We start from the raw sequence: 24775 nt of genomic DNA on the forward strand, positions 1-24775 counted from the left end.
AATTTTGATGGTTCATTTTGTTTCTATATCATTATATGCGTCGTTCTTAGAAGCGTTGAGAGATATGTTAAAGTTGTTAATAAGTGGCCCAGTATTGTAAAATCGCTTCCAATCAGGTGTTTGGCTTACTGTAGTTTGTAATGAGCTGATAATCTAGTGCCCCTTCGCATGAGGCCTCAAAATACAGTATTTAGTGACATCAATGTTCCAGGCTTTCGCCGATCCACGGCATCATCAGTAGTTTAAGGCCTCACTTAAAAGAACACTAGATTACCCATCAAGCTGTCGAATTTTGGGAAAACATTCAACGCTTGCTTAATTAATGAGCTAAGTTGATTCGGCTTAACAGTAAATAGCACAAACTGATTGACGTGTTGAAAGCTTGTGTGTTATAAAATTGCCTTTAGTACACATTGTGCACTTACAGCTTCACGGAAGAACAGAGTGTTAAATGGAACAACATGAACCTACCTGCAGTAATTCTTGGCGGAAGCTCAACTCATCAGGTTTGGGGCCTTCATACATGCTACTTGTGATTACATGGCCTTTCTTCACGCCGAAGAACTGCTTCACTTTCTGACGAAACCCTTCACTGGCATTGGTCTTTGACATTTTCGTTAGAAGATAAAGCAAGACTTAAATTCGGGGTTCGCCTGTGCTGTGATGGCCGCCATACTGGACGTGACTATCAAAGAAGAGTAGGAGACTGGACACTAAATCAACACTGTCCGGGGAGGAGAGAGGCCACAGAATCAACAACATGGAGGACATCAAAGAGGTCAAGGAAAATGTGAAGGAAGTTTTGACGAAAGTAGAAGAGGCGTTCGGAAACGCAGGCAAGACTTTATTTCCTAATGAAAAACCAAAGAATGACAGGGACCTAATAAGATATGTAGTTAAAGCAATGTGAGTCTATTGGGCAAAATTTTGATCTCTGACATTTGATCTGTGATAAAACCTGTTCTTATTTGAATTGTTGATCGTTCAGGGCTATGGAAGCTTGTTTTAAAGAGCATGTTGCTCTTCAGGAATGCATGAGACGAAGCTGGTTTAGTATATGTCATAGAAAACAAACGGAATACTGGGACTGCTACCGCAAAGAAACTGTGAGTTGAAGCTTATAAGTTTACTTGGCTTTCATGATGTAACCATTTCTCTTATAAGGCATAATAAACTTATATCTTACCGATTTCGGCATCAAGAAACAGAATGGATCAATTTCGGAATTATACATTCTTTCGATACTGTGCAGATCAAACCACTAGCCAGACACCCCCCGTCAATAAATCAGGAAAAAAGTATCGAAAATTGAACTAAAGCTTGTTAAAAACCCCAACTGGTGAGAGGCTTACAAGTTGGCTATTTACAAAGCATGGGAAATTTGGATTTGGGAACAACGACACAAATCCATCAAGCAGTACGGAGATGGATTGGAACCTGGGGCCTCTGGAGGCAGGCTAGTCCATGCCTTTTCCAACACAAACAGACCAGGGGACTTTGTCTTGCCTAGGGGAAAATCATAAAAACTTGTTTAAGAATCTGACCGTCCCCTGGTCAGTCAGGTTCATAAGACTAGTTTAATACTCATTTTCAAATTGGTCTTTTTATCTCTCTTTGTCGGATCTAAGCTTACAAATCCTGTTTTTATTAATTTCGCAGATCAGACTACGGAAGCATTATGATGTGTATTGGGATAAATAATTTTTAAAAAAAGAAACTTCTGCCAGAAACCTTGCATCAAGTTATGGTTTTCAACTCAATCATTACATTCAAGTTAAAACTAGACAGTCCAACTATTGAAGGTCAACTGGATTTATGTCTAGTCTGCAATTTCACAAAGAAGGATACTCTGACTAGGTTGGTGACCAAAGTAAAAACATGTGGCCTTACGTCAACCTGCAAAGTCCCAACTGCCTTGTCCCTAAAGCCAATTAAACCTCACAACATCAGAAAGGTGCTGCATTTCAAACTCTTCACCTTAACAGTGCAGTGTACCACAGAATTGTCAGTTTTGGGTTAAATTCTGTAACAGAGACCACTGAATAAACAGAGTGACGACTCATCTGTACAGTGTTAGTCTAAATCTGAAGAAAATTGTTCACAAAATACCTGCACTAACGTGAAGCATGAGCTTAAACAGTACACAGCATTGCAGTTAGTGCATGTTCTCACTGGTATTTGCAAATGTTTTGCTTTCAACTCGAAACTGAACTATTGCCACTTGACAAAGTTCCTTATTGATTTTCAACTTGAGTTTTTAATGTCTATTTGACAACTTTTCTGATGGCTTTGTTTTTAATTACCAAAAATGCAAGTGAGGGGGACAGAGTTGCTAATGATACTGCTGGAGAGCAAACATTGAACTTGAGAACTCTGCCTCTCACAGTCCTTGTACTTTGATTGGTCAGTTTAAAATGGAAACCATCAGAAAAACATCAATCAAAAACTTTGACAAGTGTCAGTTGTACAGCGTGCAATGTAAGATTTGAACTCTGTAGAAGAACAAACAAATCACATTTTGAACATTTATTTCTTGTTCTTCACAGAGTTTGACCATAGAATAATAAAACAGAAAACATAGTTTTGTCATTAATCATTTCTTTTTTTAATTTTTTGGTGTAAAAATTGTAGTTAGTGATAACATGGAGCTTAACAAGTCATCAGTGCATTGTTTAACCCTCTCTGGAATTGCATGACAGAACTGATCTGATGGAGAGGGAGTGGAAATATATAATGCAAGATAAGGTGGTCCAGAGCCAGCGAGAACAGTCTTGCCCAAGAAACATGGCCTATCCTCTTGTATTCTATGCCACATGCATACTTACCAGACAAAACAATACCTGCAGCACAAATGTATATGCACTGCAGACCTATATTTTCTTGGTTTAAAAAAAACAATTGTTTAGGTCTACATTAGCCTGCGAACGCAGACGTATTTCCTGCCATTGCTTGTCTCCGCCGAAAATAACATCTGCGAAACCAAGCCAGGAAATGATTTCTGTGACGTAATGACTTTTGTTTCTCCTTGGACAATCAGATTCCATGATAGAATGAAACTCGAGTGCTCCTCACAGGGAATACCTCGCGCAGTAGTTCTGGGGCTACTTGAGCTAAACTGTGATTGGCTTAAGATTCCTACATCACAGAAATCGTTTCCTGGCTCAGATTCGCAGATGTTATTTTCGGCAGAGACAAGTGACAGCCAGAAATACGTCTGCGTTCGCAAGCTAAGTCTACATAAGAGCCGAGTGGCCCGTCAGGTCAGTGATTATCCTCTGTTCCTGTAGCATAAAGCAACTAAGAGTATCTCTACTCCTCCCTAGATGGGATGCTAGTCCATCGCAGGGCTACCCGCTAATATTAAATTTGCTGGTACACCTTCATTCACCTGGGTGGAGAGAGGCACTGAGAGTGAAGTGTCCTGCCCAAGAAGTCAAAACAATGTCCCTAGCCAGGGCTCTCAAACCTGGGTTCTCAGACCTTATCCTAAGTTGAGCACACTAACCATGAGGCCATTGCACTTCCACATTTTTTCTAGGTACTCATTGACAAATAAAAGACAACAATACAACAGACATACAGAATAAAAGACCTCCTTTTATTAAAAGCTGCTCCCTGCAGCTTGTTTTAAATAAGTTCCATGTACAGGTTATTCTGTGCACAGCACAACCACTGGACTATAAATTCAAAATTCATAACTTATGGGTGCAATTAAGGAGCACTCCTCAAATAATCCTAAACTAAAGCACTGCTTTTTTTCTGGCGAAACAAAAACAAACTGTTATCACAACCATTTTGCTCTGAAAGCATATGTCACTGTAACAAAAATATTGCCCTGGGCTTGTAAAATAACAGAAGTAGTCCTCTGTCCAGCCCACAAAGATTTTCTCAATACCAATGTTTGGTGTACCTTGACTGTTACTTAAATTTCAATTAACTGCATACATGAACAGCATGTTTCTGGACACCTATCAAATGTCAGAGAACACAAAAAACAAATTTTTAACATAAAGTATCCAAACCCCCTTAAATGTTGCACCTTTCAACAGCATGTGGACCCAAAAGTTTAAAACTCAATTTAACAATCTTGTTTTTTGCTACCATTCTACTGTTACATTTTGAACTTCTGAGTGCACATGTTATTAAAATGCACAGTGAAATAATAATATTATTAAATACGTCTTGGCCACAGCCTGCTCTACAATCCAAAATATTAAAAAGTTACCTCAAGTGACAAATTCCTGCAACATCTGCTCAAAGTGGCCCAAACTGGAAGTAATTATTTACACTTCTGGCACTATATTACAATCAACAACCACTGGCACTATAATATTATTACATAAATTGCCACTGTAATTGTATAGTTGAATAAAGTTGCAGTACAAAAGTACTGATCTTGAAAAATGTCTTCACACAAGAAACTACCTTCAATAAGTTGGCAAAAGTACATTAAGGAAAAAATAAACAACATTATTCTAGGTAATAATATTATTCTAAAATGTCTTCTGTCACAATGGCATAAAAATTAAGTTAGTCTTTAAGTCCAACCAAACAAACCAACTTCAGAAATGTAAATCTGTTTATGAATATGTATGGTATATGTTGTTGATTCAACAGTATTTGTAAGTAATTAGGATACCCATCCATAATCAATTAAACTTTCAGACTTCTCTCTGCTCATGGTCATGCTGCCACAGCTTATGCAATGTGTTGCTGTAAAGTTCCTATTGAAGCAGTTTTCAATTGAATGCCGTAAGACAAAAACCAAAGTAATCACTCTAGCCAAAATAATATGACCATCGTTTAATTGCCAGTGTTATGAATTTGGCTTCTTTGAATTATGAGCTACAAGGAAAGTGATTCAAGTCTACTGCAAATGATGGTAATAAACTACAACATGCAGGTGTTATAATCTGATAAAATATGTACTGAATGCATCTCCATAAATCGTGAAGTTGCTAAATACAGCACTTCTAAATAAATTTGTTCAGGTACTTAATAGCTAATCATTTATCAATAATAAGTGTATATGACAGATATTTTCTTATCAATTTGCTTTATGGAATGTACACAAGATCATGATATGGAAATCAAAAAGAAAAAAAATGGATATCGTAATGTTTGTTGGGTCAGAAACTGCAGGGGGTTAGGACCTTGGACTATAGTCAGGCTGTGACATCAAAACAAGAAGGTAACTCAACATATTGTTTGAACCAAACAAATAGAGACAAGTGAAATATACTAGGAATAAGGCAATCAAGCATAATATTCAAAATTGTTTCAAAATTATAAACATTTACCAAAGATATCAATGTTCTTGTTTTTCCAAGCAAATGAACCCACAAGGCACACAGAAACGTGGCAAACTGAGAATCGTGTGGCGCAAAAACATCCAGAAAGACCTGATGGGGGTCAACATGAGTTTGTGCCAGGCTAAAAGAGCGGCTCAAGACCGACAGAAAAGAAGGCAACTCATGTGGATGCCCAGTATGACCCCGTGGGACAAAGAGGACAAGATGATGAAATATAAAAATATCTGTCAAATACACTTAAGCCTGAAGAAATTGATAATTATGTAAGTTAGAACTGTAAGTTGCTGGGTGGTTGGAGTGAAGTATGCTGTGTCTGTCCTGAGGAGGAATCATCATCTCCAGTGTTCTTTGCATCTTGCACAAGTTTTTCCATTAAGAATCTCTTGTCCCTACCCTCCTAAAATATCAAACAGAATAATCTTTTAAATCAATTCCATTCACTATCCTTAATAGTAATTATTAAAAACTGGATCAAGTTACATGAACCATTATACCATGGCTCTACGACTATAGTAAGCGAACCCATAATTTTTGGGGGCATCTTTATTTTTATTTTATATTTCTAGTTTTCTATATTTATGGGGCATTTTTAATAATTAAAACAATTATTCCACTCACGCTCGTTGGAAACGAGATGATTATCGCCAACTCGGCACTGCACTTCTTGTTGGCCATCTATCATCTAGCCTCCCATGCAGACGCTCTTAGGGCTTGTCACGTGTTCCTACCCCACGAACATCTGCTCAACACACCACTTCCATAAACTGGCTGTTAGCCTTTGTTTTGAAAGAACCAATCCATTGTTATCTGCATGACACTTCACAGCGTTTGACACCTCTGCTGTTTGCCATGTGCTTATACATTTTTTAGGCTCATTTCTATTGCAAGATATGTTTTTAAGTTTCTCAGTATTTGCTTTTGAAGGGCAAAATATGAAATTTTCCATGACATGTTGCTTACTTGCATTCTATACTGTGATGCCACGCCTGGCTGCAGTTTGATTAAAACTGTTTGCAAGTACAGTATGTTGCTTCTTATCACAGATATCATATTTATCCTTGTCCGGTTTTTCTTCAGAGACACCGTAGCTTTACTTCAAGAAAGCTATACATTTCTCTGGAGATGTTCTTACGTTTCTTCCATCAATTTGATCAAGCTCATGTCTCTCGAGCTCGATGTATAGGTTTAGTCCGTTCTGGCACCACATGATTCTAATTTAGCCATTTACGTGCTAATCAGTTGACTGTTTTGCATGTTGTATATCCCACTGTTTGACTTAGTTCAGGTAACAACATGGTTTCAGTCCTCCAAGTGGATCTCATCACTTGTTGGTATTTCTAAAATACTCTGTACATCTATAGTTGCTAGTGTAACTCGTTCACTTCTCGTATTGAAGTGTGGGGTCAAAGTCCAGCTTTCCATGGATAGGAAGAGAGGCTATGATTGGCTAACCGCCAGTGAACAGAAGTGACCGGTCCGTTGAGCAGACGTTCGTGGGGAAGGAACATGTGACAAGCCCTAAGGGCATCTGCGTGGGAGGCTATCTATCATCTAGACTGCTAGCAGTCTGTTTTTCTCTTGAAATTCAGCTGGGGTTATGAGGCAAGACACTTTAGCCTAAAGGGGAATGGGATGAGACATGGGCACAGCACACCTTCTTCCCTACTCGGCCACCGCCATACTATCCTTTTGCATTGGCGATGACTAAAACACTCGTCCAAGTGACCCTTGGAGATTAAACTGGCTGCCAGCAGACTATCTATCATCTCATATTCAATGCGTGTCCGTGGAATATAATTGCTAATATTATTACATATATTACAGTACTTCCTGTTTGGTTTTGTTTTACTTTGCTTTCATTGGTTGTGGTTTGTTTTCACAATAAATTCATGCATTCCATTTGAGTTCACCTGTTTGCCAAGAACTAGCCTTTTAATTTTTTTTTGTAAAAAAAAAAGTGATCTAAAATTGTCCTACCAGCACCAGCTGATCCTTAAGCATCTCAATCATATGCAAATGAGACTTTGTCATGGATCTGAAGTAGTACAACATCAAGCTGCAAATGAGAACAAACAAGCTGAGTGAGTCATAGCAGACTTTGGCAAATTATGGTAAACATATGTATCTCTCTCTAGAACAACTGCCCTGAGGGAAAGTTAACTGGTCATCACAGAGGTGTTGGCTGATACAGGAAGGTTTCAATATGACTAACGGTGCATAGTCACAACAAGAATTCCTGGCAAATGCAGAGAGCTGACTAATGGCAAAGGTTTGACTGCATTATACATGGGATATTGGCTGCATTCAGACCACGACAGAGTCGAGATGTACACACAAACTCGCAAAAAAAGAACAAGGCCAATATCCAGCCATCTTGACTGATCAAGCTTGGTCAATAAAGGATTTATTATAAGGCTTTCTGGGAAATTTTTCTTGCGGGACACAGAGGGTAGTCCTGAGTGGGCAAGATAGGGTCATCTTGCCTGTTTGGTAGCAAATCACAGCACAGGATTTGGTTCATCTTGCCCAGTCACGGAGCTGGCCATATAATAAAATCCAATTAAATCAGTTACATGAACAAGAGCCTTTTTCTGAAGTAAACTGAAAATTTCACTGTAAGGTGGACTAGATACATGACAGCAAAGGCAGTGCTACATACCACATATCATTTCATGAAGTAACCTCCTTAGATCAGTGCATATTTTACTTACCAGATCACCATCAGAATAGGAAAAATGAATGCTGCAGTACTTATGTAGTTTATGATTTCTTGGATCCATGAAGGCCATGAATCAATCTCATCACTGAGAACACCAAAGATCCTCTTATCTGCATCGCAATTTAAATTGCTGAACAAAAAATACAAAAGAAACAATATTTAGTCATTTAGCCGCGAGAAGGGGGATGGGGTGTATGTTCACGACTTGATACAGGGGCGAAAGGTTTATGTACCTACACTTTAAATTAAAAACAAATACATGGCTACAGAAAGGAAGGCATGATGGCTCTGCTCATGCCAGAAAGTAGCCCTCAGCTCCAGAGCTTAGCCTGGTTTCTGCAGCATGAACCAAGCCTGCATTGAATACCTATCACATGTTGTATAACATTGTAACTCTCAGTATTTCATTGGATTGCCCTAGTTTGGTGGCACTCATTTATACTCAAAAGAGGTGCTGCAATCTACAGAAAGGTAACTGCAAGACAAAGAATAGTGTCTTGCCCAAAGACACAACAGAATGACCATGGTCTGAGCTCAAACCTAGACTTCTCTACTCAGAGTTGAATTACTAAAGCACAAACAATCAGGTCAACACACCACATGTACATTGGTCCAGCACACCAAAAAATTCCATGGACATTATTATTCAACTTAGCAGCTGTTGGTTTTACAGGCAGTATTTACTAATAAACGGCATGAACCAACACCATACCTGAATGGTCCTTGGCAAGATGGCCTCACCCTGGAAGGTTTCAAGAACACAGTGATTAATAATATATAACACTGACATTCTAAATAGGAATATATCACAATTTTATAAACTTGACTTAGAATGGCATGGTCATCAACATTCTGATTGACCTTGATTGACCCTGACATAATGACCCTGGCCAGGGCTCACACCCAGACCATTTGATTCAGAGTCCAATCACACTATCCATTAGGCCACCACACTTGCCACATCAAGTTAATAATAATTAAAATTGAAAATAGTGGCAACCAAAAGTGTTACACATTACTAAGTACTGTACATGCCTAAAGAAAATCCTTGCATTCACAACCTGGATTGTTACTTTCGGGACAACCAGCCAGTAGCAAACCCAGATAATGTAAAGATGGCACAGAGTTGACCCTATTAAAGCAACAATCTGTAAACAAAGTACCACCCCAAATTTTTGCTATCACCCCAGACAGGCTCTGTAAAACTGAATTTTCTGACAAGACCAGGAATTGAGTACAATCTGCTAGAATGTCCCGGCCATTACTGAAGCTTAATCAAGCCAATAAAATTAATAAATTGTAGTTCACGACTGCATAAAAACTATTACCATGCCTACAGCTCACCTTGTGACACCCCACCCAACTGCAACAAGACACATGAGGAAGGAGATCAAAAGCAACACAGTGAAGAGGTAATTTGAACGAGTTCCCTGGTAAACCTTGTCCGAAGGCTTGTTATTGTACATCAGGGCAACCTTTACAGAGACAATCAAAGAAAATTTTGTTTTCTTGTGCCCAGTAATACACTCAGTCAAACAGTACAAGTGGTGAAAGGTGTTATGGTGTTAGATAGGGGTGTAATGTTTCATATTCCTTGCGATTCGATTCAATTTCAATTACTGCCTTTCGATTTCAATTATTTCAATTGAATTATGCAAAATATTAATGTTTTTTAATTCTTTCAACATGATACACAATTTAAACAACATACAACCCTAAAGCCTCAGTTTTAGGATACAATGAGCATGTCGCACATGGTTTGCCTTATTTGGAAATTCTCAAGGGGTGGTAGAAGGGCAACATTTTTACCACGCAACACAAAATGGCGTACAAACTGCAAACGTCTTTACTCGTCAATCAAAAATGCACATTTTAAAGAGTTCTGGATTCTGATTTCACAATAATTATAATAACTCACTGAGGGCACTCAGGGAAAGGTATGCAAAAAATCGAACTAAAATCAAAACGTGGAATCAAAGAATTGTGAATTGAACCGAACAGTCATAATGATTATCACAATTAATCAAGAATTTGATTAATCATTACACCACTACTGTTACATGTACTCATAAACTGATAGAGACGTTTTAACTTGGGTGTTGAGAAACTAACCCCAACAGATCACTCCTTCAGCTGCCAATAACAAAGGACCCATAGACAATCCAGCAAACCACAGAGTTCATACACTTTTTCAGGCAAAAAATTCAAGGACTTTTCAACGACTTTCCAGGATCCTTCTTAGATATTTCCAGGACTGTTTTTTATGACAATTTACCTCAAACCAAGCAAAATGTTTGTGTTGAATGACACCTGCCTGGCATTGTGGCACCCAACTAAACCCCAACACACATACAGAAATGCCAGAGAATGAGAGCTTGAAAACACGTGCAAACCAGACATATGCTGTGCACCCTTAGCTCACCATACATGCGCAAGAGTAACGAGAGAGAGCACTGGGAACGAAAAACAAGTGTTTTCACACATTTCATGAGTATTGAGAACGTTCTGTTTTGCTTACCTGAACATTTGATTTCACTAGCTTTTATTCAATTTAAAGCCTCAAAAGCATTAATATTTTTCAACCTCATTCTATGGAAAACTCAAGGACTTTCAAGGACCGAAAACCAATTTCAAGTACTTTCAAGGCCTTGAAATCAAACTCCTGGAATTCAACAGTTTTCAAGATGCATACAAACCCTGAAACCAACCAAGCCTCAAAGCAAATAGTGGTAACTGGAGTGAAGCAAAGGAGAACATATGTGAGTGATTCCAATTGGTTTTCATTTTACTTTTTGATTGGTTTCTAAAGAGAATGGCATATGTTTTTTACAACAATGCTAAGCCTACTTATGAAAAACCAAGGCCAATGCAAGTTACTTTTGACACTCAAGTTAAAACTGCTGTATTGACAAACTCAAACAAACAATGCAAGCTGATGATGTTATGTGTTAACTGGGGATAATTAATTAGTGAGGTGACACTTCCACATTGCATAGACAATGCATCTTTTATTAGCCAGTAAACATCTTTTTGCTACAAGCAATCATTGTATCCCATTGCAGCCTTCAGCCCCTGAGTCCCTACCTGGACAAAGAGGACTAGTTAACTGCAAATTAACCCCTGTTTTAACTGGAACAAATTTATAAAATATGATTCAGTGACACACAGGGAACAATCCAAAATTTGTGTGTCGTATGGATAGCAAGACAAAATCCACCACCCAGGCAACTTCACGTTATCAGCATTGGTGAAAAACCAACCACACACCTTTTCGATGTAGAACACCAAAAAAAGTTTAACAACGCCCATTGCTGGCATGAGGGGGCTAAAGAAGGTTCCAATCCTGCAACAAAGAAACATTTTCAAGTTTTTATAATAGTGTGCTGCACATCTAAAAATGTTTGTTCACAAAATAAGAAACTGCATTTCACAATAACATATTAAGTAAATAAACATGCTACATACATGTATGCCCTACGTACACTGTCTACTTATAAATGGCATACAAAGTGGTGAATGGGTACCAGGAACGACACCATACCAGTTTCCACTGTTTCATAAAATCAGTCAGATTTTTCATTTAATGACTCAGGAACACAGGAAAGGGGTCTTTAGAGAGTTAAAATCCAAAACCTTTGCTGGGGGAGCATGCATGGCCCTGAACCCCTCTAGAACCTTGGTCCGCCAAACTCCAAATGATTGATTCTTATCCAGATCATGTTTTCATGTGTTCACGCTAAAGATAAAATCAACAGTAGTTGCCACTACGAAACTTGTATGTCAAGTACACTACTGTAACTCACCATATCAGGCATTCCCCATACACCAGCTGTAGAACCTGTTTAGGGATGTCAAATTCAGGCAAGCCAAATCTCTTGAAACAAGAAGTGTGTTTGTACAACAGTCTGAAAATTAAACATTACATCAGTGAGATACAGCAAAAAATCTTGTATAGGTCTGATCTGGTGTGCAACGTAGACAATGCAAAAGCATTTTAGTGTTATATCCAATAACTTAAAGTTTGCTGCACTCCACTTCCAATAATACTACTGAACTGTGATAAATATGAACTATACTTACTTCCAAATAGTAGTACCCACAAGTGACACTACGATGTGCAGAAAAAAGTCAATCCAAATCAGCATGTACATCTGTGAAGCAATCTGGTTTTCCCAATTCTGAAATCAGAAATTAAAAAAAGATATTATTCAAAAATTATATTAAAAATATTCAATCTGCATACTAGGAGTATATCAATAGAGATCTAATCGTTACTTGTGCTTATTCTCTTGACACTTTTCTTGAGATCGTGCTGTTCTAACCCTAGAGAAATGAAAAATGTTTTCAATCCAAGATACTTGCCCCACAGGAGGAGAATTTGTGACTCACAAAGGTCACATAACATACATGTACTGCTATGCAGGAAAAATTCAATGAACCATTTTGTGCTTTAAAAATGTAATGTCCTATGATTGAATAATTTATTTTATCATGCTTCCTAACATTGATATTGATTGGCTACAAACAAACTGCTACTTCACGATAGTTTTCAGACGGTTTACTGGTAATTATTTCTTCACAACGTTTCCATGCAAAAATTTATGTAATCTAGAGATTCTGACTTTACAACATTATGAATTCACCCTAGGAAAGGGCAAACAGGATCCAAGACACGGGGATTTCATTAAGGACCAGGGGCCCGTTTCTCGAAAGTCCTGGAAACTTTTCAGGCCCGGAAAGCTGTAGCAAAATCTCTACCCTTACTATTACAGAGCTGTTTTGTTTACATATTCTTAATATGAACAGAGGTTCCCTTCATACAAGAAGTTTCAGGCGTATACACTTCTCCGTTTTTAGATACAGATGAACTAAAAATGGCTTTACGGGCCCGAAAAGTTTCCGGGGCTTTTGAGAAACGGGCCCCAGGTACTGGGCAAATTGACCAGCTGTAAAACAGCATTTGCACATCTGCTTCATCGATATTTATGTGGTATTGTTCTTGTCTTTTTTACAAGACTGTCTAACAGTCTTCTAAAATGTTGAACTTATTTTAAGTAAAAAACAAACCCTAATTTTATATCGGATTTTCTGCTTGGATGTCAAATTCTGATGCCCTCCTGATAAAAATCTTGTTGAAACCCCTGCAAGATGCCTTACCTGTTGACAACACGTGGTTGGGTTTTTATCACATCTGCTTTCCACCTCTACATAGAGTGTTATCATCAGTACAGCTATTGACGCCAGCCTTAACAGGACAGTCCTACGAAACAAATAGTACATAGAAGAATTTAAATCATCTCATCCATTGAAATTCATCCTGCTCCAGACATGCTCTGACACCTATAAGAATAGTTTCTAGTCAAGAACCACCATTGACTGGAACAATCTTCCGTCTGATAACCTTATTCTCACTAAATTTCGCAAGTACTAAATTTCACGATTTTCGCGATTTGAAAACATCGCAAAATTTAATACTTACAGAATATATGACACACGAAGATTAAAATTGCAAAATTTAATACCTTTATAATATCAATTAATAATGAAATTCAAGCTGTTGAACTGTTTTTAAATTATTACAGGTATTCCAACATGTCTCAGCCTCATGTTTAGGAGTTTTTTTTGTCTGATTCTGTCCATCAGTTAACTTCCACTACACCATTCTCACTGTCAGAACTGTCCTCTGCTGCTAAGTTCTTCAAAATCTCGCTTGTGCAGCCATCAAACAGAACATGATAAGAACAAAGTTTATCAGAGTGTAAATATAGAGGTACCTATTGGGGAATACAGTACCTTACATTGTATGCTTTGTTATGTTCGCTATTGTTCACGATGAATGATTAATTAATTAACAGAACAAAAATTGCAAAATTTAATACACTCCAATTCTGGACTGGAAACTGGAAAATTTACCAAATGGTAAGGAAATTTCCATGTTTCTGTTCCAAACAGAAAAAGAGGACTACCTCTGGAGGTAGTCTACAATTTCCAAATGGATTTTCCGGAAAATTACTGTTCCATTTGACTTTCAACCAAAATTCCCAGAATTTTTTTGCTTAATGGCAAGCACACAAATACTTCTGCTGGCAATCAAATCTAAAAACTTAGGGGCCAGCTGGCTCCAAGGTATTTTCCCGAAAGTCAAACCCTGTAAGAAACATTTTTAGCTATTTTTGATTTCACATTTTCTTAGTATGTGAAAAATCTGTCTAAAAGATTTTAATTTTACTCTGCATGAATGTTAAATCAGAGCCAATTTCTTATTCCTGAAATTTTGAGGTGGGGTCGTATGGGTAAATTTTGAGAAAACATGATTTAACCTACCAGTACCCGTTCTCTCCGTAGGTGCTTGGTCATTCATTTTGGCCATTTGTCGAAATTTAATTGTTCAAGTTTCAAAAGAGATGGGCTGTTATAATCCATCAAAGCTGTAGTAAACCACCTTAATTTTCAACTATCAACTCCCAGTGAATAATAAGAACAGAATCATCCTGCACCTACCTAAACAAGTTAATATTCACATCAAACCGTGGACTCCAGTCTTCAAAGTTAGATAACACATTGAAAAGCAATGGCAAAATAAAGTTCAGGAAGGTGATTGTCAGTGATGGTGAGAAACTTAACACTGTCTTCAGAAAGCTACTTATTTCAGCTGCTTGCGTCTGATATTTCTAAATGAAAACACAGATCAAGAAGAAACACAATTAATTAAGTCTATGTAGAACCTGGTCTGAAGCTAAAAATCTGACAGTTTACATGTATTTCCACTTCAAGCTGGAAACAAATGCAATTTCGCTTTAAAAAGACACCTTTGGACAAAATCAGCCCTTTAAGGTCTACAGTAACCTTACATTCCCCTCTGTGGGGAGAGTATGGATATTTTCAGGAACTGCACAATGTTAATGTCCTCTTAAGACATCTTAATTTAGGAAACAGAAATCTCGCAAACAACAGGGGAACTGACTACCAACCAGAAACTTTGAAACCCAGCATATAAACCAGCATTTAAAATTTTATTCAAACTTTGAAACCTACATACGTATTTTCTCGATTAAACGTCTCAAGGACTTCATGTTCGACATATATAATAAGCTTCAGGTATAATAATAAAATATTTAGCTCTCACAAATAATGAATAAAACTCTAACAAACTCCACGGTCAAATGAGCTACAAAAGTCAAATATGTTTTCTTTTTTTATGAAAAATAAATGCCAGATCAACAATGACAAGTTTGAAATAAACGCATTTAATCAATAAAATACAGTACATGGAGAATACTGTTCAAGACATATTAATTATATTACATTAGAGAACAGTCCTAAGAAAATATGCACGCTGATTGGTTGAAAATCGTTTTTCTATAACTCGATAGACACACAGAACTAGCAAGAGCTGTTGACATAATGATGGCGCGAGCAAAGAGAATTTACATTTTTATGATCAAAGTAAACAAGATGTTTTTCTTTTTTTCGTCGCGGTGTTTTCTAAAAGAAATAGAAAACATGTTCTCCATGTTTCTACTGAGTTATAGAAACACACGTGAAAGTTTGGGAGAACTCGAAAAAGCTGTGGAAACACTCGCCTACGGCTCATGTTCCCACAGCATTCCTCGTTCTCCCAAACTTCCATTCGTGTTTCTATAACTCAATGGAAACACGGTACATGTTTTCTACTTCTTAAATAAACTACAGTAGAGAGAGAGAGTACTTACAGGGTCTGTAGAAAGTTCAACAGTAACAACGATAGCATACACGCCTGCTCCAAGTAGTCCTGTCACCAGCAGAGTGATTAAACCTCGAACAGTGTAAAGCCGACATTTTTGGCCTGTTGTTCGATTTTGCACTCTAAGCAGTCGCTCCTCTTCAGCCAATTCTGCCTACAGAACACAAAGGCATATGATAAAATAAATTTATTGCGTAACAATTCGCTGCTAATCAGGTCAGTACACAGACAAAGGTACTATCATACAGTAACTGACTGTCTTCTATAATCCAGAAATCACTCGCAAGGGTTTCATTAGGGGCCATCTAGTGGAAAGTTTTGGTTATAAAGAAGTTCAGTTCAAATAGTTTTATCTGCCTATGAAAACCAGTTGCCCTCCTGTTTAAAAATTTAATGAAACACCTGCCTTGTTTAGCACTTTTCAAACAATCCAGGATTTTTATTCACTAATTAAATGAGTTTAGCCATTATTCGGCCAGGTTGTTCAAAGCATGGTTAAGCTAACCCAGGATTAGCAAGAATTTTAATTTCAGTTTTGAAACTTTTCGGTAAGTTTGTCAGTTTATGTTACAAGTATGTCCTTCTGTTTTGAGTTAAAATAATCTCAAACTGCACAAAACATAAGTACTGAAAAACATTTTTATGGAGTGAAGCAAAATTACAGTAATACTTCCGTCAGATTTTAATTCTGGGTTAGTATTAATTGGCATTCAAACAACCAGGCCCGGGTTTCTTTTTGCAGAGTTATGTCATTACATAACCATTGAATGCGTTTGCCCCTCACAGCCCCTCTTGTGCAACATTTACCATTCTTATCAAATACTCTTTGAATCAGCAAAATTATTTCTCCTTGATCTTGCAGGACCCCTCTGATAAAAGTCTTGAATACACTGATGGGTCATTTATATATCTGTTGTTATTACATGCATAATAAGAACCAAGTTCGAACCTAACACTGGCAGTTACATTGAACTACAACATCAGGCCTGACAGAAGAGAAGGCTTCTTTCATACTTTGAGCTGTTACTACAGTAACAAGCACCATCTACCAAATACACTGCTCGTGATCAGTATACTGGCAACACTTGCAAGAAAGCACATACCTTGACAGTTTGTACAATATTCTGACTTCTAACTTTGGCTGTGTTTTCATCACATATGCAGTAATCCCATGAGGCAAACACCTTGTTGCAAAAGGATGAGGATGTTCCACCACTTTCAATGTAACTTTGTTGGAAATTCTTTGCTAAACTAAAGAAAAACAAGAGCAACCATAAAGTCAAACCATACACAAGCTCATACTATGCTATGAGACAACTGACACAATTTTGAACAAAGTTCCATTTTTCACTGTCTCCAAACATAATTTGCAACAGAAATTACATACAAACTGGCCCTTGGAAGTAGCAAGATGCAAAGTAACACTCAAAGCAGTTCAAGTTTGTATGACCCATAATGTTTGCAACAAGCTACCCTACATGACATGTACTTTTACTGTGACATAGGGGTTGGCAGTATTGCGATATTCTTGCAATACTTCAGAATTGTAATCCTGAATTGCAGTATTCTTCAAATCTGCAAGATGTAGTTTTTCAACATTTTGGATGGTATAAAATATTATCCTCCAATTCCTCCAACATTCCAACATCACCTTTTTCATGGAAACTTTGGACATTTTTGCACCATTGTTGGAAACCTTCCAAGATTTTTGGATTTTTGGATACGTTCTGGTCATCTTGGGAAATCCTGGCTTTCCCAGAAAGAAAATGTCTCACTTTTGATGCAGACAAAATAAACTCCATAATTATGCATATTTTGTGCATGTGTTGATTTTGCTGGGGGAGGGGGCTGCATGTAATTCTCATTTTACATTCCGAGTAAACTCTTTTCTAACCAAGATGAAAAGGACATGCATTACATGTACTTACTTGCTGACCATGAGAAGAAGACTACAAAAGAAATACGAGCCCCCAACAAGAAGGTAAGCTAATGGAAGGTCATATTTCACATCTTCTTCTGATATTAATGGAGTGGCAGGGTATCCAGCATAAAACATGAGGGTTGTATTAATCCAGCCCTGAAATTCAACAATCACATCTAAATCAGGAATCTGAGCACACAAGATTCAATGATTAGGACAGTCTGTCAGTAGAGTCCTCAAACACTACACCTTGCCTGGCCTACTCAATCCACAACTAAACCATGGGAAGGCACAAAGTTGAACTACTACAAAGAACAAATCTCCAAGTGAATAACACACAAGGTTCGTAATCATTTGAGCTGTCAAAATTCCATGATTTTCCATGATCTTTTCCACGACCTTTCCGAGTTTTCCATGACCTATGTTAAGCAGTTGTTCTCAAAGTATTGTCAAAACCATCTATTATTTAAGGTATTTTCCCACATCATGACGCATAGAATGCGTGGTAGTGTTTATTTTTTACTGGAATTAAAAACGGTTTTCTGTTATTTTTTCAACTTTTGGTCTTTTTGCACTTTTATTCTCTGAAAGTACATTTGCTTTTCCATGACTTTCCAGGCCTGGAAAATGACATTATGAAATTCCGTTATGAAATTCCATGACTTTCCAGGTTTTCCATGACCCGTACAGTAATCTGGACTCACTCTAGATAATTACCATTGAACCTCTTTCCAAAGCCCACATGAAGCAGAATCAACTGGCCACTGTAGAGAGTGACTACTGAAGGGAGCTTTTGATTAGAGTTAAAAGTATGGATCGATGGGGTTGGGATGCAATATCCTAGTCATTGCGGAAGTGGCCAGTTTAGTGGTTTGAACATTAGTGGAGGTTAGCAGAGCTTTCTCTGAGGGCTGTAACCTGTGACACCTTACAGTTCAGCATGCTCAATGGACCCTTGGTGTTATGAGTGAACCTGCCAGTTGTTGAATACAGATGTAATTCACCCTTGCCCTGGTCCTCATCCTCGTTATGGGTGGGAAGATCAGGCCAACAGGCAACTCAAAACTAAATGACAGCCCTAGGTTTGGTTAGAGTAAACAGGCAAAAAGTCAGAACAGTTCTCAGTCAGGACTCCAGCAACTCTAACATTGTATATATGCTTCTCAAACACACCCCATCCCCCTTCACCCACCCCTCTCCCCAACCCTTAATAAAGTAGGGATCAACTCCAAAAGATCATATACACATTCCTTACTCACCTGCCCTGTGACAAAGTCTATAACTTGGTCTGCAGTAGATCTTGACTCAGTTCGAAAATTGCAGAAGTTTGTGTTGGCTTGCGAGGTGATGTTTGCCTCGATGATAATTGACGGCAACGAAATCAATGCAAACTCCAGGGTAAAGATCACCACATTCAAAAAGAGTAACCACTTTAGGAAAATAAAGAATGATAACACTCCATTTCCAAAATGACCTGCAAAAGGGATAAAACATCAGTGATGTGTACACCATATTGCCATACTTAAATTCATACCTGCATTACATGCAGCTCCAAGGACATTTATCTAGAGTAAGAAATTACTTCATTCAGTATAATTATAAGGGTTTAATAACATCTTCACAGATCTGATTCTGGCTAAATGGAAATCAGTCTAGTAAAAAAAAAAACAACAACAACTAACCAGGGGTTTCATTAATGTTTTCAGCAGCAGGGCAACTAGTTTTAGCAGGTGGGCCAAACCTTTTTGAACTGAACTTCTTCATAAAAAAAGCTTTCCTCCAGATGGTCAAACCAGCCAGGCAAAATTATTGTATCCACAGCCAGTCAATTTGCCCAATGCCCAGCCCTTAATGAAACCCATGAACTAGCAAGGGAAGTGCAGTTAAGTAATAGTTTGTATATTCCATTAGTACTGTTACTGGCTGTCTACAAACCAACTGAACTGCTTTTTGTTTTACCTTCCACTTCTTTTAAATGTCCTTTCCACAGCTCAAGATCTTGACTCCATTCAGATATTGATGATGTGGTTAGCTTCCAGTACTTTTGGACAAGGGACAGTGACATAATCAGAAAAAGCTTATTTAGTTAAATTATTTTATTCGTTTCACTCGTTTTTTGCATTCCCTGAAGGTGATCAGTTTCTCACTCATTTGTAAAAGAGTTAGATACTGTCAATCCTTGAATTAGCGTCCCCCTTGAATAAGCACCCCTCTTATCAGGTACAATTTTTTCTTACTAAGTGTCTCTCAGGACACCAATAAGCTGCACAACCTCCCCTCCTGGTCGATGATCAGTTCACATTACTGATTAGTTACAAAACTGAAAACAAAATTCTCGCTAATCCTGAGTTAGCTTAATCGGGCTTTGAGCAACCCAGCCCTGGTTGTAAAGTAATGGGGAGGCAGAGAGAGGTGGGAGGCTTAATAAATTGGTAAAAAGAGGGGATGATATAAGGCGAGATTGCTATCATCATTTTGTCAGCGAATGGGACTTTGGGCGCGATGCCCAACGAGTTTGCCAAACAGAAAGGTCTCTGATGAGTCCCTTAGCCGGGACGAAACGAGCTGCGTAAGACTAGCCATGAACAGTGTATTATCACAAGTAACTGTCAACTTGTTAGAGAAGGGGGGGGGGGGGGTTAATAGAGGATTAAGGCAAAATTACTTAGGATGAGGTTTGGAAAGACTTAACAAGACTGCATGTACAGTATGTTACTAACCATAGCAATCCTTAACTTGAAAGCTGTCCACCTGGAGATATGTTTCTGCCTCTGAATATTTCTAATTGATCTCCTAGAAACAAAAAACATGTCTGTTGTTAAAAAATAAACAATTTACAAATGGGGGAACACTTTAAGTATTAAACAGTTTAAGTTTGTGAACAGTGAGTAGTCTATAGCAAGGCACACTTGTTAACAAACTAGCAGCTGCTTGTTTACCTTTTCATGTCAGTGAAGAATGATTTAGTTAAAGTTTTGGATGACTAGTAGTTTTATACTAAAATGATTACAGATTATTCGCTCTCGATTTCTACCGTAACAGTTGAGTCAGGCTGCACACTCATCAACTTTCACACGAGGGAAATCTTGGCTCATAACCTAATTGTTGAATATAAAATGATGAGAGAACCAATCAGATAAGCAGATTTCCACAAGAACACAATCAGATTGCAGCGTTTGCATTCTCAATAGAAACATGGAGTAAATGGTAAAATGATCTTTCTTTAGAATTAAACAATGTGAGAAAACAAATTTATTTTAGGTTTTGATTCATTTATTTTAATTCATTTCATTAATTTACATTTATTTAGGTTTTAACATAATTTGTATTGATCACCAAAAAGCCCCTCAGAGGAGTGTTCAATTAAGTCTCGTCTCCAGTTAATTTTGATACTTTGAGGATGTGGGGTATACGCCCCCACAGCCCTCTAGAGGCTTGTGCTTATGTCGCTTGCAAGCTGTGTTTGCCTTGTCTGTGTTTGAAGTCTGGTTACAGCCTTGAGTAAACAACTAACTACCATTTTGACTCAAAGCAGGGGCTGGTGTGATGTGTACCTAACTTGATCGTGCATATATGGACAAGAACAGCAAGGACATGCCGGCAGTACAAAAAAAGAAAATTCAATTTAAGATAGAATTATGAAAGGGTTATAAAACTTACAAACCAATATTTGCTAGGTGTAAGTTCAATATTTATAAGCTAAAGTTAGACACAGTTCAAATATGGCGGATTATACAACATCAATTTGTTATCCTGATGACGAAGGGGTTCACCTCTCCGAACTTTTAGTAGTTAATTTAAGAAATTAAACTCTTTCCTCAAGACTTTTAGGTATTTAATATTGTAAATTTGCTTTTGTCAACCGTAAACGCGTTGAAAACGACACGTTTCTTACGGTATGAGATAATCCACACGAATTAAGGCATATCATAAGCGCAACACAAATGCAAGTTGATGTACGTTACTTTAATCCGCAAATCGATTGCAACTTCTGTCACACGGAACACAAAACGGAAATAAATTTAGCTTCAAGTACCTTTACAGTCGTAACACAAACCTAAAGATAGGTTTTAAATACAGCTGTAAGTTCTTACTTGGAGTATTCATTTCCGAAAAATCATAAACCGAAACCTTAATCTAACCTACGTGATAAACGGAACTTGAATGATCCCGTAATCATGATGTTGAGACTACAGCTGCTGCTCGCTCTTTGCGGAAAATACAAAACCAACCAAAAGCCTTTTGAGTTCTAAAGAAACTGAACTTATAAGTTTACTTGTATCGCCTTTTTGCCGACATGGGTTGTGTAAGCTCTTTCGGGCTTGCCAGATCATCTTCAACTTCATCTGTGAAATCCTCGACATTTATAACCTCTACATCATGTGTTGGTCTCATTGAGCCTCTCCTTGCAGAGCTTCTTCTCCTGGTGCTTGTGTTGTGCATGGATCTCTGAGCGCTGCGGCTTGGAAGCTCTCGAAAGCCTCCGCTGACTGACCTGGCGGTCGCAGAATCGTCCTCCAAATCGCCATACAGAACTGCAACGAAAATTCGCGGTTGTCGTTGGAAAAAAATGCAGTTTTGCGAGGCTAGCTAAATATAAACATCTCGTGATCGTTCACAAGACGATGCGATAAAAGAGACAATCAACACAGAAAATCTCTCAGGAGCGATACTCACACTCGGTCGGTGCATCGGGGGCGATGTTATGCAGTTCCATAGACTGCGATATATTGCGACCTGGTGATACTCGACCGTTCATATCCAAAGAGTAAGAACACTAAAGTTCATGTAGTACTTGTAACATTGCTGAATCTAAAGTTATCCTGCCAAAATGGTGGCAAAATCATAAACATTACGCGCCATTACTCGAACTTCCTGAAACGTGATGAACAGTACTCAGTGTGAGCGTGTGCTAAATAAAACGCGACATCTGATTGGTCTTACGAATTTTCAATGAGCGACGACGATTGGTAAAGTAGTTGCTACGTAAACGACACCCTCTGATTTCATGGTCACGGGCAAAAACAACACATTACTCTTGAAAGATTTCAAAATATCATTTAATTACGTTTAAGCATAGTATTTCGCCCTGATTCACTAAGGGACCTAAAAAATCAGTTATTCCTATACTGTGCGATAACCAAGTAGAATAGAAACCAAGCTATCGCTTCACGTGAAAACGTATGCCATATTTACTTTTGTCCACTTTAACCCCGGCGATTGAGAAGCAATCCCGGGGAAGCAATATTATCAGAGAGACTTTAACCCTCTCTTTGTAATATCATTTCCACTTTTAGAAACACAAGTGGGTTGTTTGCCGTCAATCGGACTAAAATACAGTGCCAAAAATCTTTCAATAGCAACCAATATTTTGAAAAACAAACTGATAAGAGACGATGTACATTGCATCCAGTCATCGGTGAAATTCAGTCTTGAATATTGCGTTTTTCCGGAAACCTGAACTAGTAAAGAAGAGTTTTGTAATTACATCAATACTCGTGTAATTGACTGCATTCGGAAATCAATTTTTTTTTTTTTCATTTCAAACAGTCCTAGATCTGAGAGTCAGCTTAATGTGAGGATTAAGTTTCTGTTGGCACCTCTTTGCAATTTGTAAATATCATTTTTAATGGCTTTTTTAATCGTGATCCCAATGGTCCTTCAGCAGCTGATGAACATCACAAATAAGACAGATCGTGTTGACAGCATACTTTCAATATTCTAGGTATTCTGACAACCATTGGATCGTCTTGGATGCTACCGTGATTTCATATTTATCCATTTTCATATTTATTGTAAGAGTCATATCTCATCTCGGCGACCAATTTTCAACTTTCATATCTTGTTTTCTAATGGTTTAATTTACCAAAGAAATAGCCAAAAGGCCCGTGTTTGTAATTGACAATGACTCACTCTTGACAGTGTTTACCGGGCATTTCCATTTCTTGACTAAACGATCCAACATGTTGCTACAGGACGGATTATATTATGACAATGTTTTATTCTCAAAAGTGCTGCCGCGTGCTTCATTAACCTTACTTGATGTAAAATCCTATGTTTAACCTCGACTATCGATCTAAGAACGTTTTCCAGATGACGTTTTAACCTCAGAATGTTGGCGTGGGTACGAATCAAAAGACGAAAGGTGGCAACCTGTGTTAACAGTGCACTCTTTCATACCATTCGTGTCACCTCGCAACATTTCTCGTTTTCGCAGATTTTCACACGTAATTTGATGTCTATATTTTAGCGCGGCAAGCGTTTTCGTGTTATTATTCCTAAGTGGGCCTTGAAATGATTAACAGAATGAAAAGAAATCAAGAAGAGTAGCTTGACTGCTTAGTGAAACCTCCGTTTTGATAATAATCCTTACAGACCTTTCGTCCGAATCCCGCCTGCGTTCTCAAAAAAAAAAAACGATGTGCCGTCTAGACAAAAAGGAGAAAACAAAGAAAACGTGACAAGACTCCAAAACATGCGGTTTTTGTTACACTGGCAACTTGCCTTGCGAGTTTTGTTGCGACACTGATGACAGGTTGTATTTCGTTGCAGCAGGCATAGCACAAAGTCGAATTAAGTTCTACTTTTCGTAACGATTATCTTGGCAAAGCTGCCACAACGTTTTATGCCTTCTGCCAACATAACGGCGCAACAAAAATTGCCCGAAAAGTTGCTCAGGATGTTGCCTAGTGTAAAAACGTCTTTACTTTCACAACAATTATTTGTTATACATTGAAGGATCTGAAAATATCATCATTGTATCTATCAGGCGAGAGAACGTTGCCCGTCTTTATCTACTGCCAGCTCCTATCTGGTACTATCTGGGGTAAATCAGCCTTATATTCTCTATTTTCAATTGCCCATAATTCACTCTGTTTGCCCCCCAAATTTTGCATAAACTATTGTTGCGAAATTCTCTTGGGAGGTTCCCAAGAGAATTTCGCAACAGTAGTTTATGCAAAATTTGGGGGGCAAACAGAGTGAATTATGGGCAATTGGAAAATAGAGAGTAGACCCTATTCGTAGATGACTGCCACATGATTAAATTTGAATTCTTTTGTGAGTATTAAAATTAGCCCAACTAACCTCGTTTTTGAGTT

The 24775-nt window shown here is 38.0% G+C and overlaps 3 protein-coding genes across 3 annotated transcripts in view; 1 reads left to right on the top strand and 2 right to left on the bottom strand.

Moving 5' to 3' along the window:
- LOC145489883 (tuberin-like) overlaps positions 1–706 on the bottom strand; it is a 37773-nt gene extending 37067 nt beyond the window's left edge. The window contains exon 1 of the mRNA XM_081468954.1: positions 472–706. Coding sequence (XP_081325080.1) covers positions 472–612 — 141 coding nt within the window. The 5' untranslated portion in view covers positions 613–706. The remainder of the gene's footprint in view (positions 1–471) is intronic.
- Positions 707–759: 53 nt separating this feature from the next.
- LOC145489882 (uncharacterized) lies at positions 760–3764 on the top strand. The gene is made up of 3 exons (XM_081468953.1): positions 760–906; positions 989–1106; positions 1660–3764. The coding sequence occupies exons 1-3, from the start codon at positions 761–763 to the stop codon at positions 1699–1701; spliced, it is 306 nt and encodes a 101-aa protein (XP_081325079.1). The 5' UTR covers position 760; the 3' UTR covers positions 1702–3764.
- Positions 3579–22576, bottom strand: LOC145489871 (transmembrane channel-like protein 7). Its single transcript, XM_081468940.1, has 18 exons — positions 22353–22576; positions 21952–22210; positions 20396–20468; positions 19635–19716; positions 18935–19149; positions 17683–17831; positions 16858–17005; positions 15744–15908; positions 14533–14702; positions 13189–13291; positions 12112–12209; positions 11835–11936; positions 11299–11374; positions 9376–9506; positions 8744–8773; positions 8024–8161; positions 7290–7368; positions 3579–5709 (listed from the first exon to the last, which is right to left on the bottom strand). The coding sequence occupies exons 1-18, from the start codon at positions 22432–22434 to the stop codon at positions 5581–5583; spliced, it is 2229 nt and encodes a 742-aa protein (XP_081325066.1). The 5' UTR covers positions 22435–22576; the 3' UTR covers positions 3579–5580.
- Positions 22577–24775: the final 2199 nt, after the last annotated feature.

Source organism: Orbicella franksi, chromosome 6, assembly GCF_964199315.1.
Source record: "Orbicella franksi chromosome 6, jaOrbFran1.1, whole genome shotgun sequence".
Classification (NCBI taxonomy): Eukaryota; Metazoa; Cnidaria; class Anthozoa; order Scleractinia; family Merulinidae; genus Orbicella; species Orbicella franksi.

What these genes read in the sequence shown, in the direction of transcription:
- LOC145489882 (XM_081468953.1), top strand. Translation starts at nt 761, where the DNA reads ATGGAGGACATCAAAGAGGTCAAGGAAAATGTGAAGGAAGTTTTGACG. An exon ending in AGATATGTAGTTAAAGCAAT is followed by an intron (nt 907 to 988) that starts GTGAGTCTATTG and finishes TTGATCGTTCAG; the next exon opens with GGCTATGGAAGCTTGTTTTA. An exon ending in ACTGCTACCGCAAAGAAACT is followed by an intron (nt 1,107 to 1,659) that starts GTGAGTTGAAGC and finishes TTAATTTCGCAG; the next exon opens with ATCAGACTACGGAAGCATTA.
- LOC145489871 (XM_081468940.1), bottom strand. Translation starts at nt 22,434, where the DNA reads ATGAACGGTCGAGTATCACCAGGTCGCAATATATCGCAGTCTATGGAA. An exon ending in ATATTGTACAAACTGTCAAG is followed by an intron (nt 15,909 to 16,857) that starts GTATGTGCTTTC and finishes TGTGTTCTGTAG; the next exon opens with GCAGAATTGGCTGAAGAGGA. An exon ending in CAACCACGTGTTGTCAACAG is followed by an intron (nt 12,210 to 13,188) that starts GTAAGGCATCTT and finishes TTCTGATTTCAG; the next exon opens with AATTGGGAAAACCAGATTGC.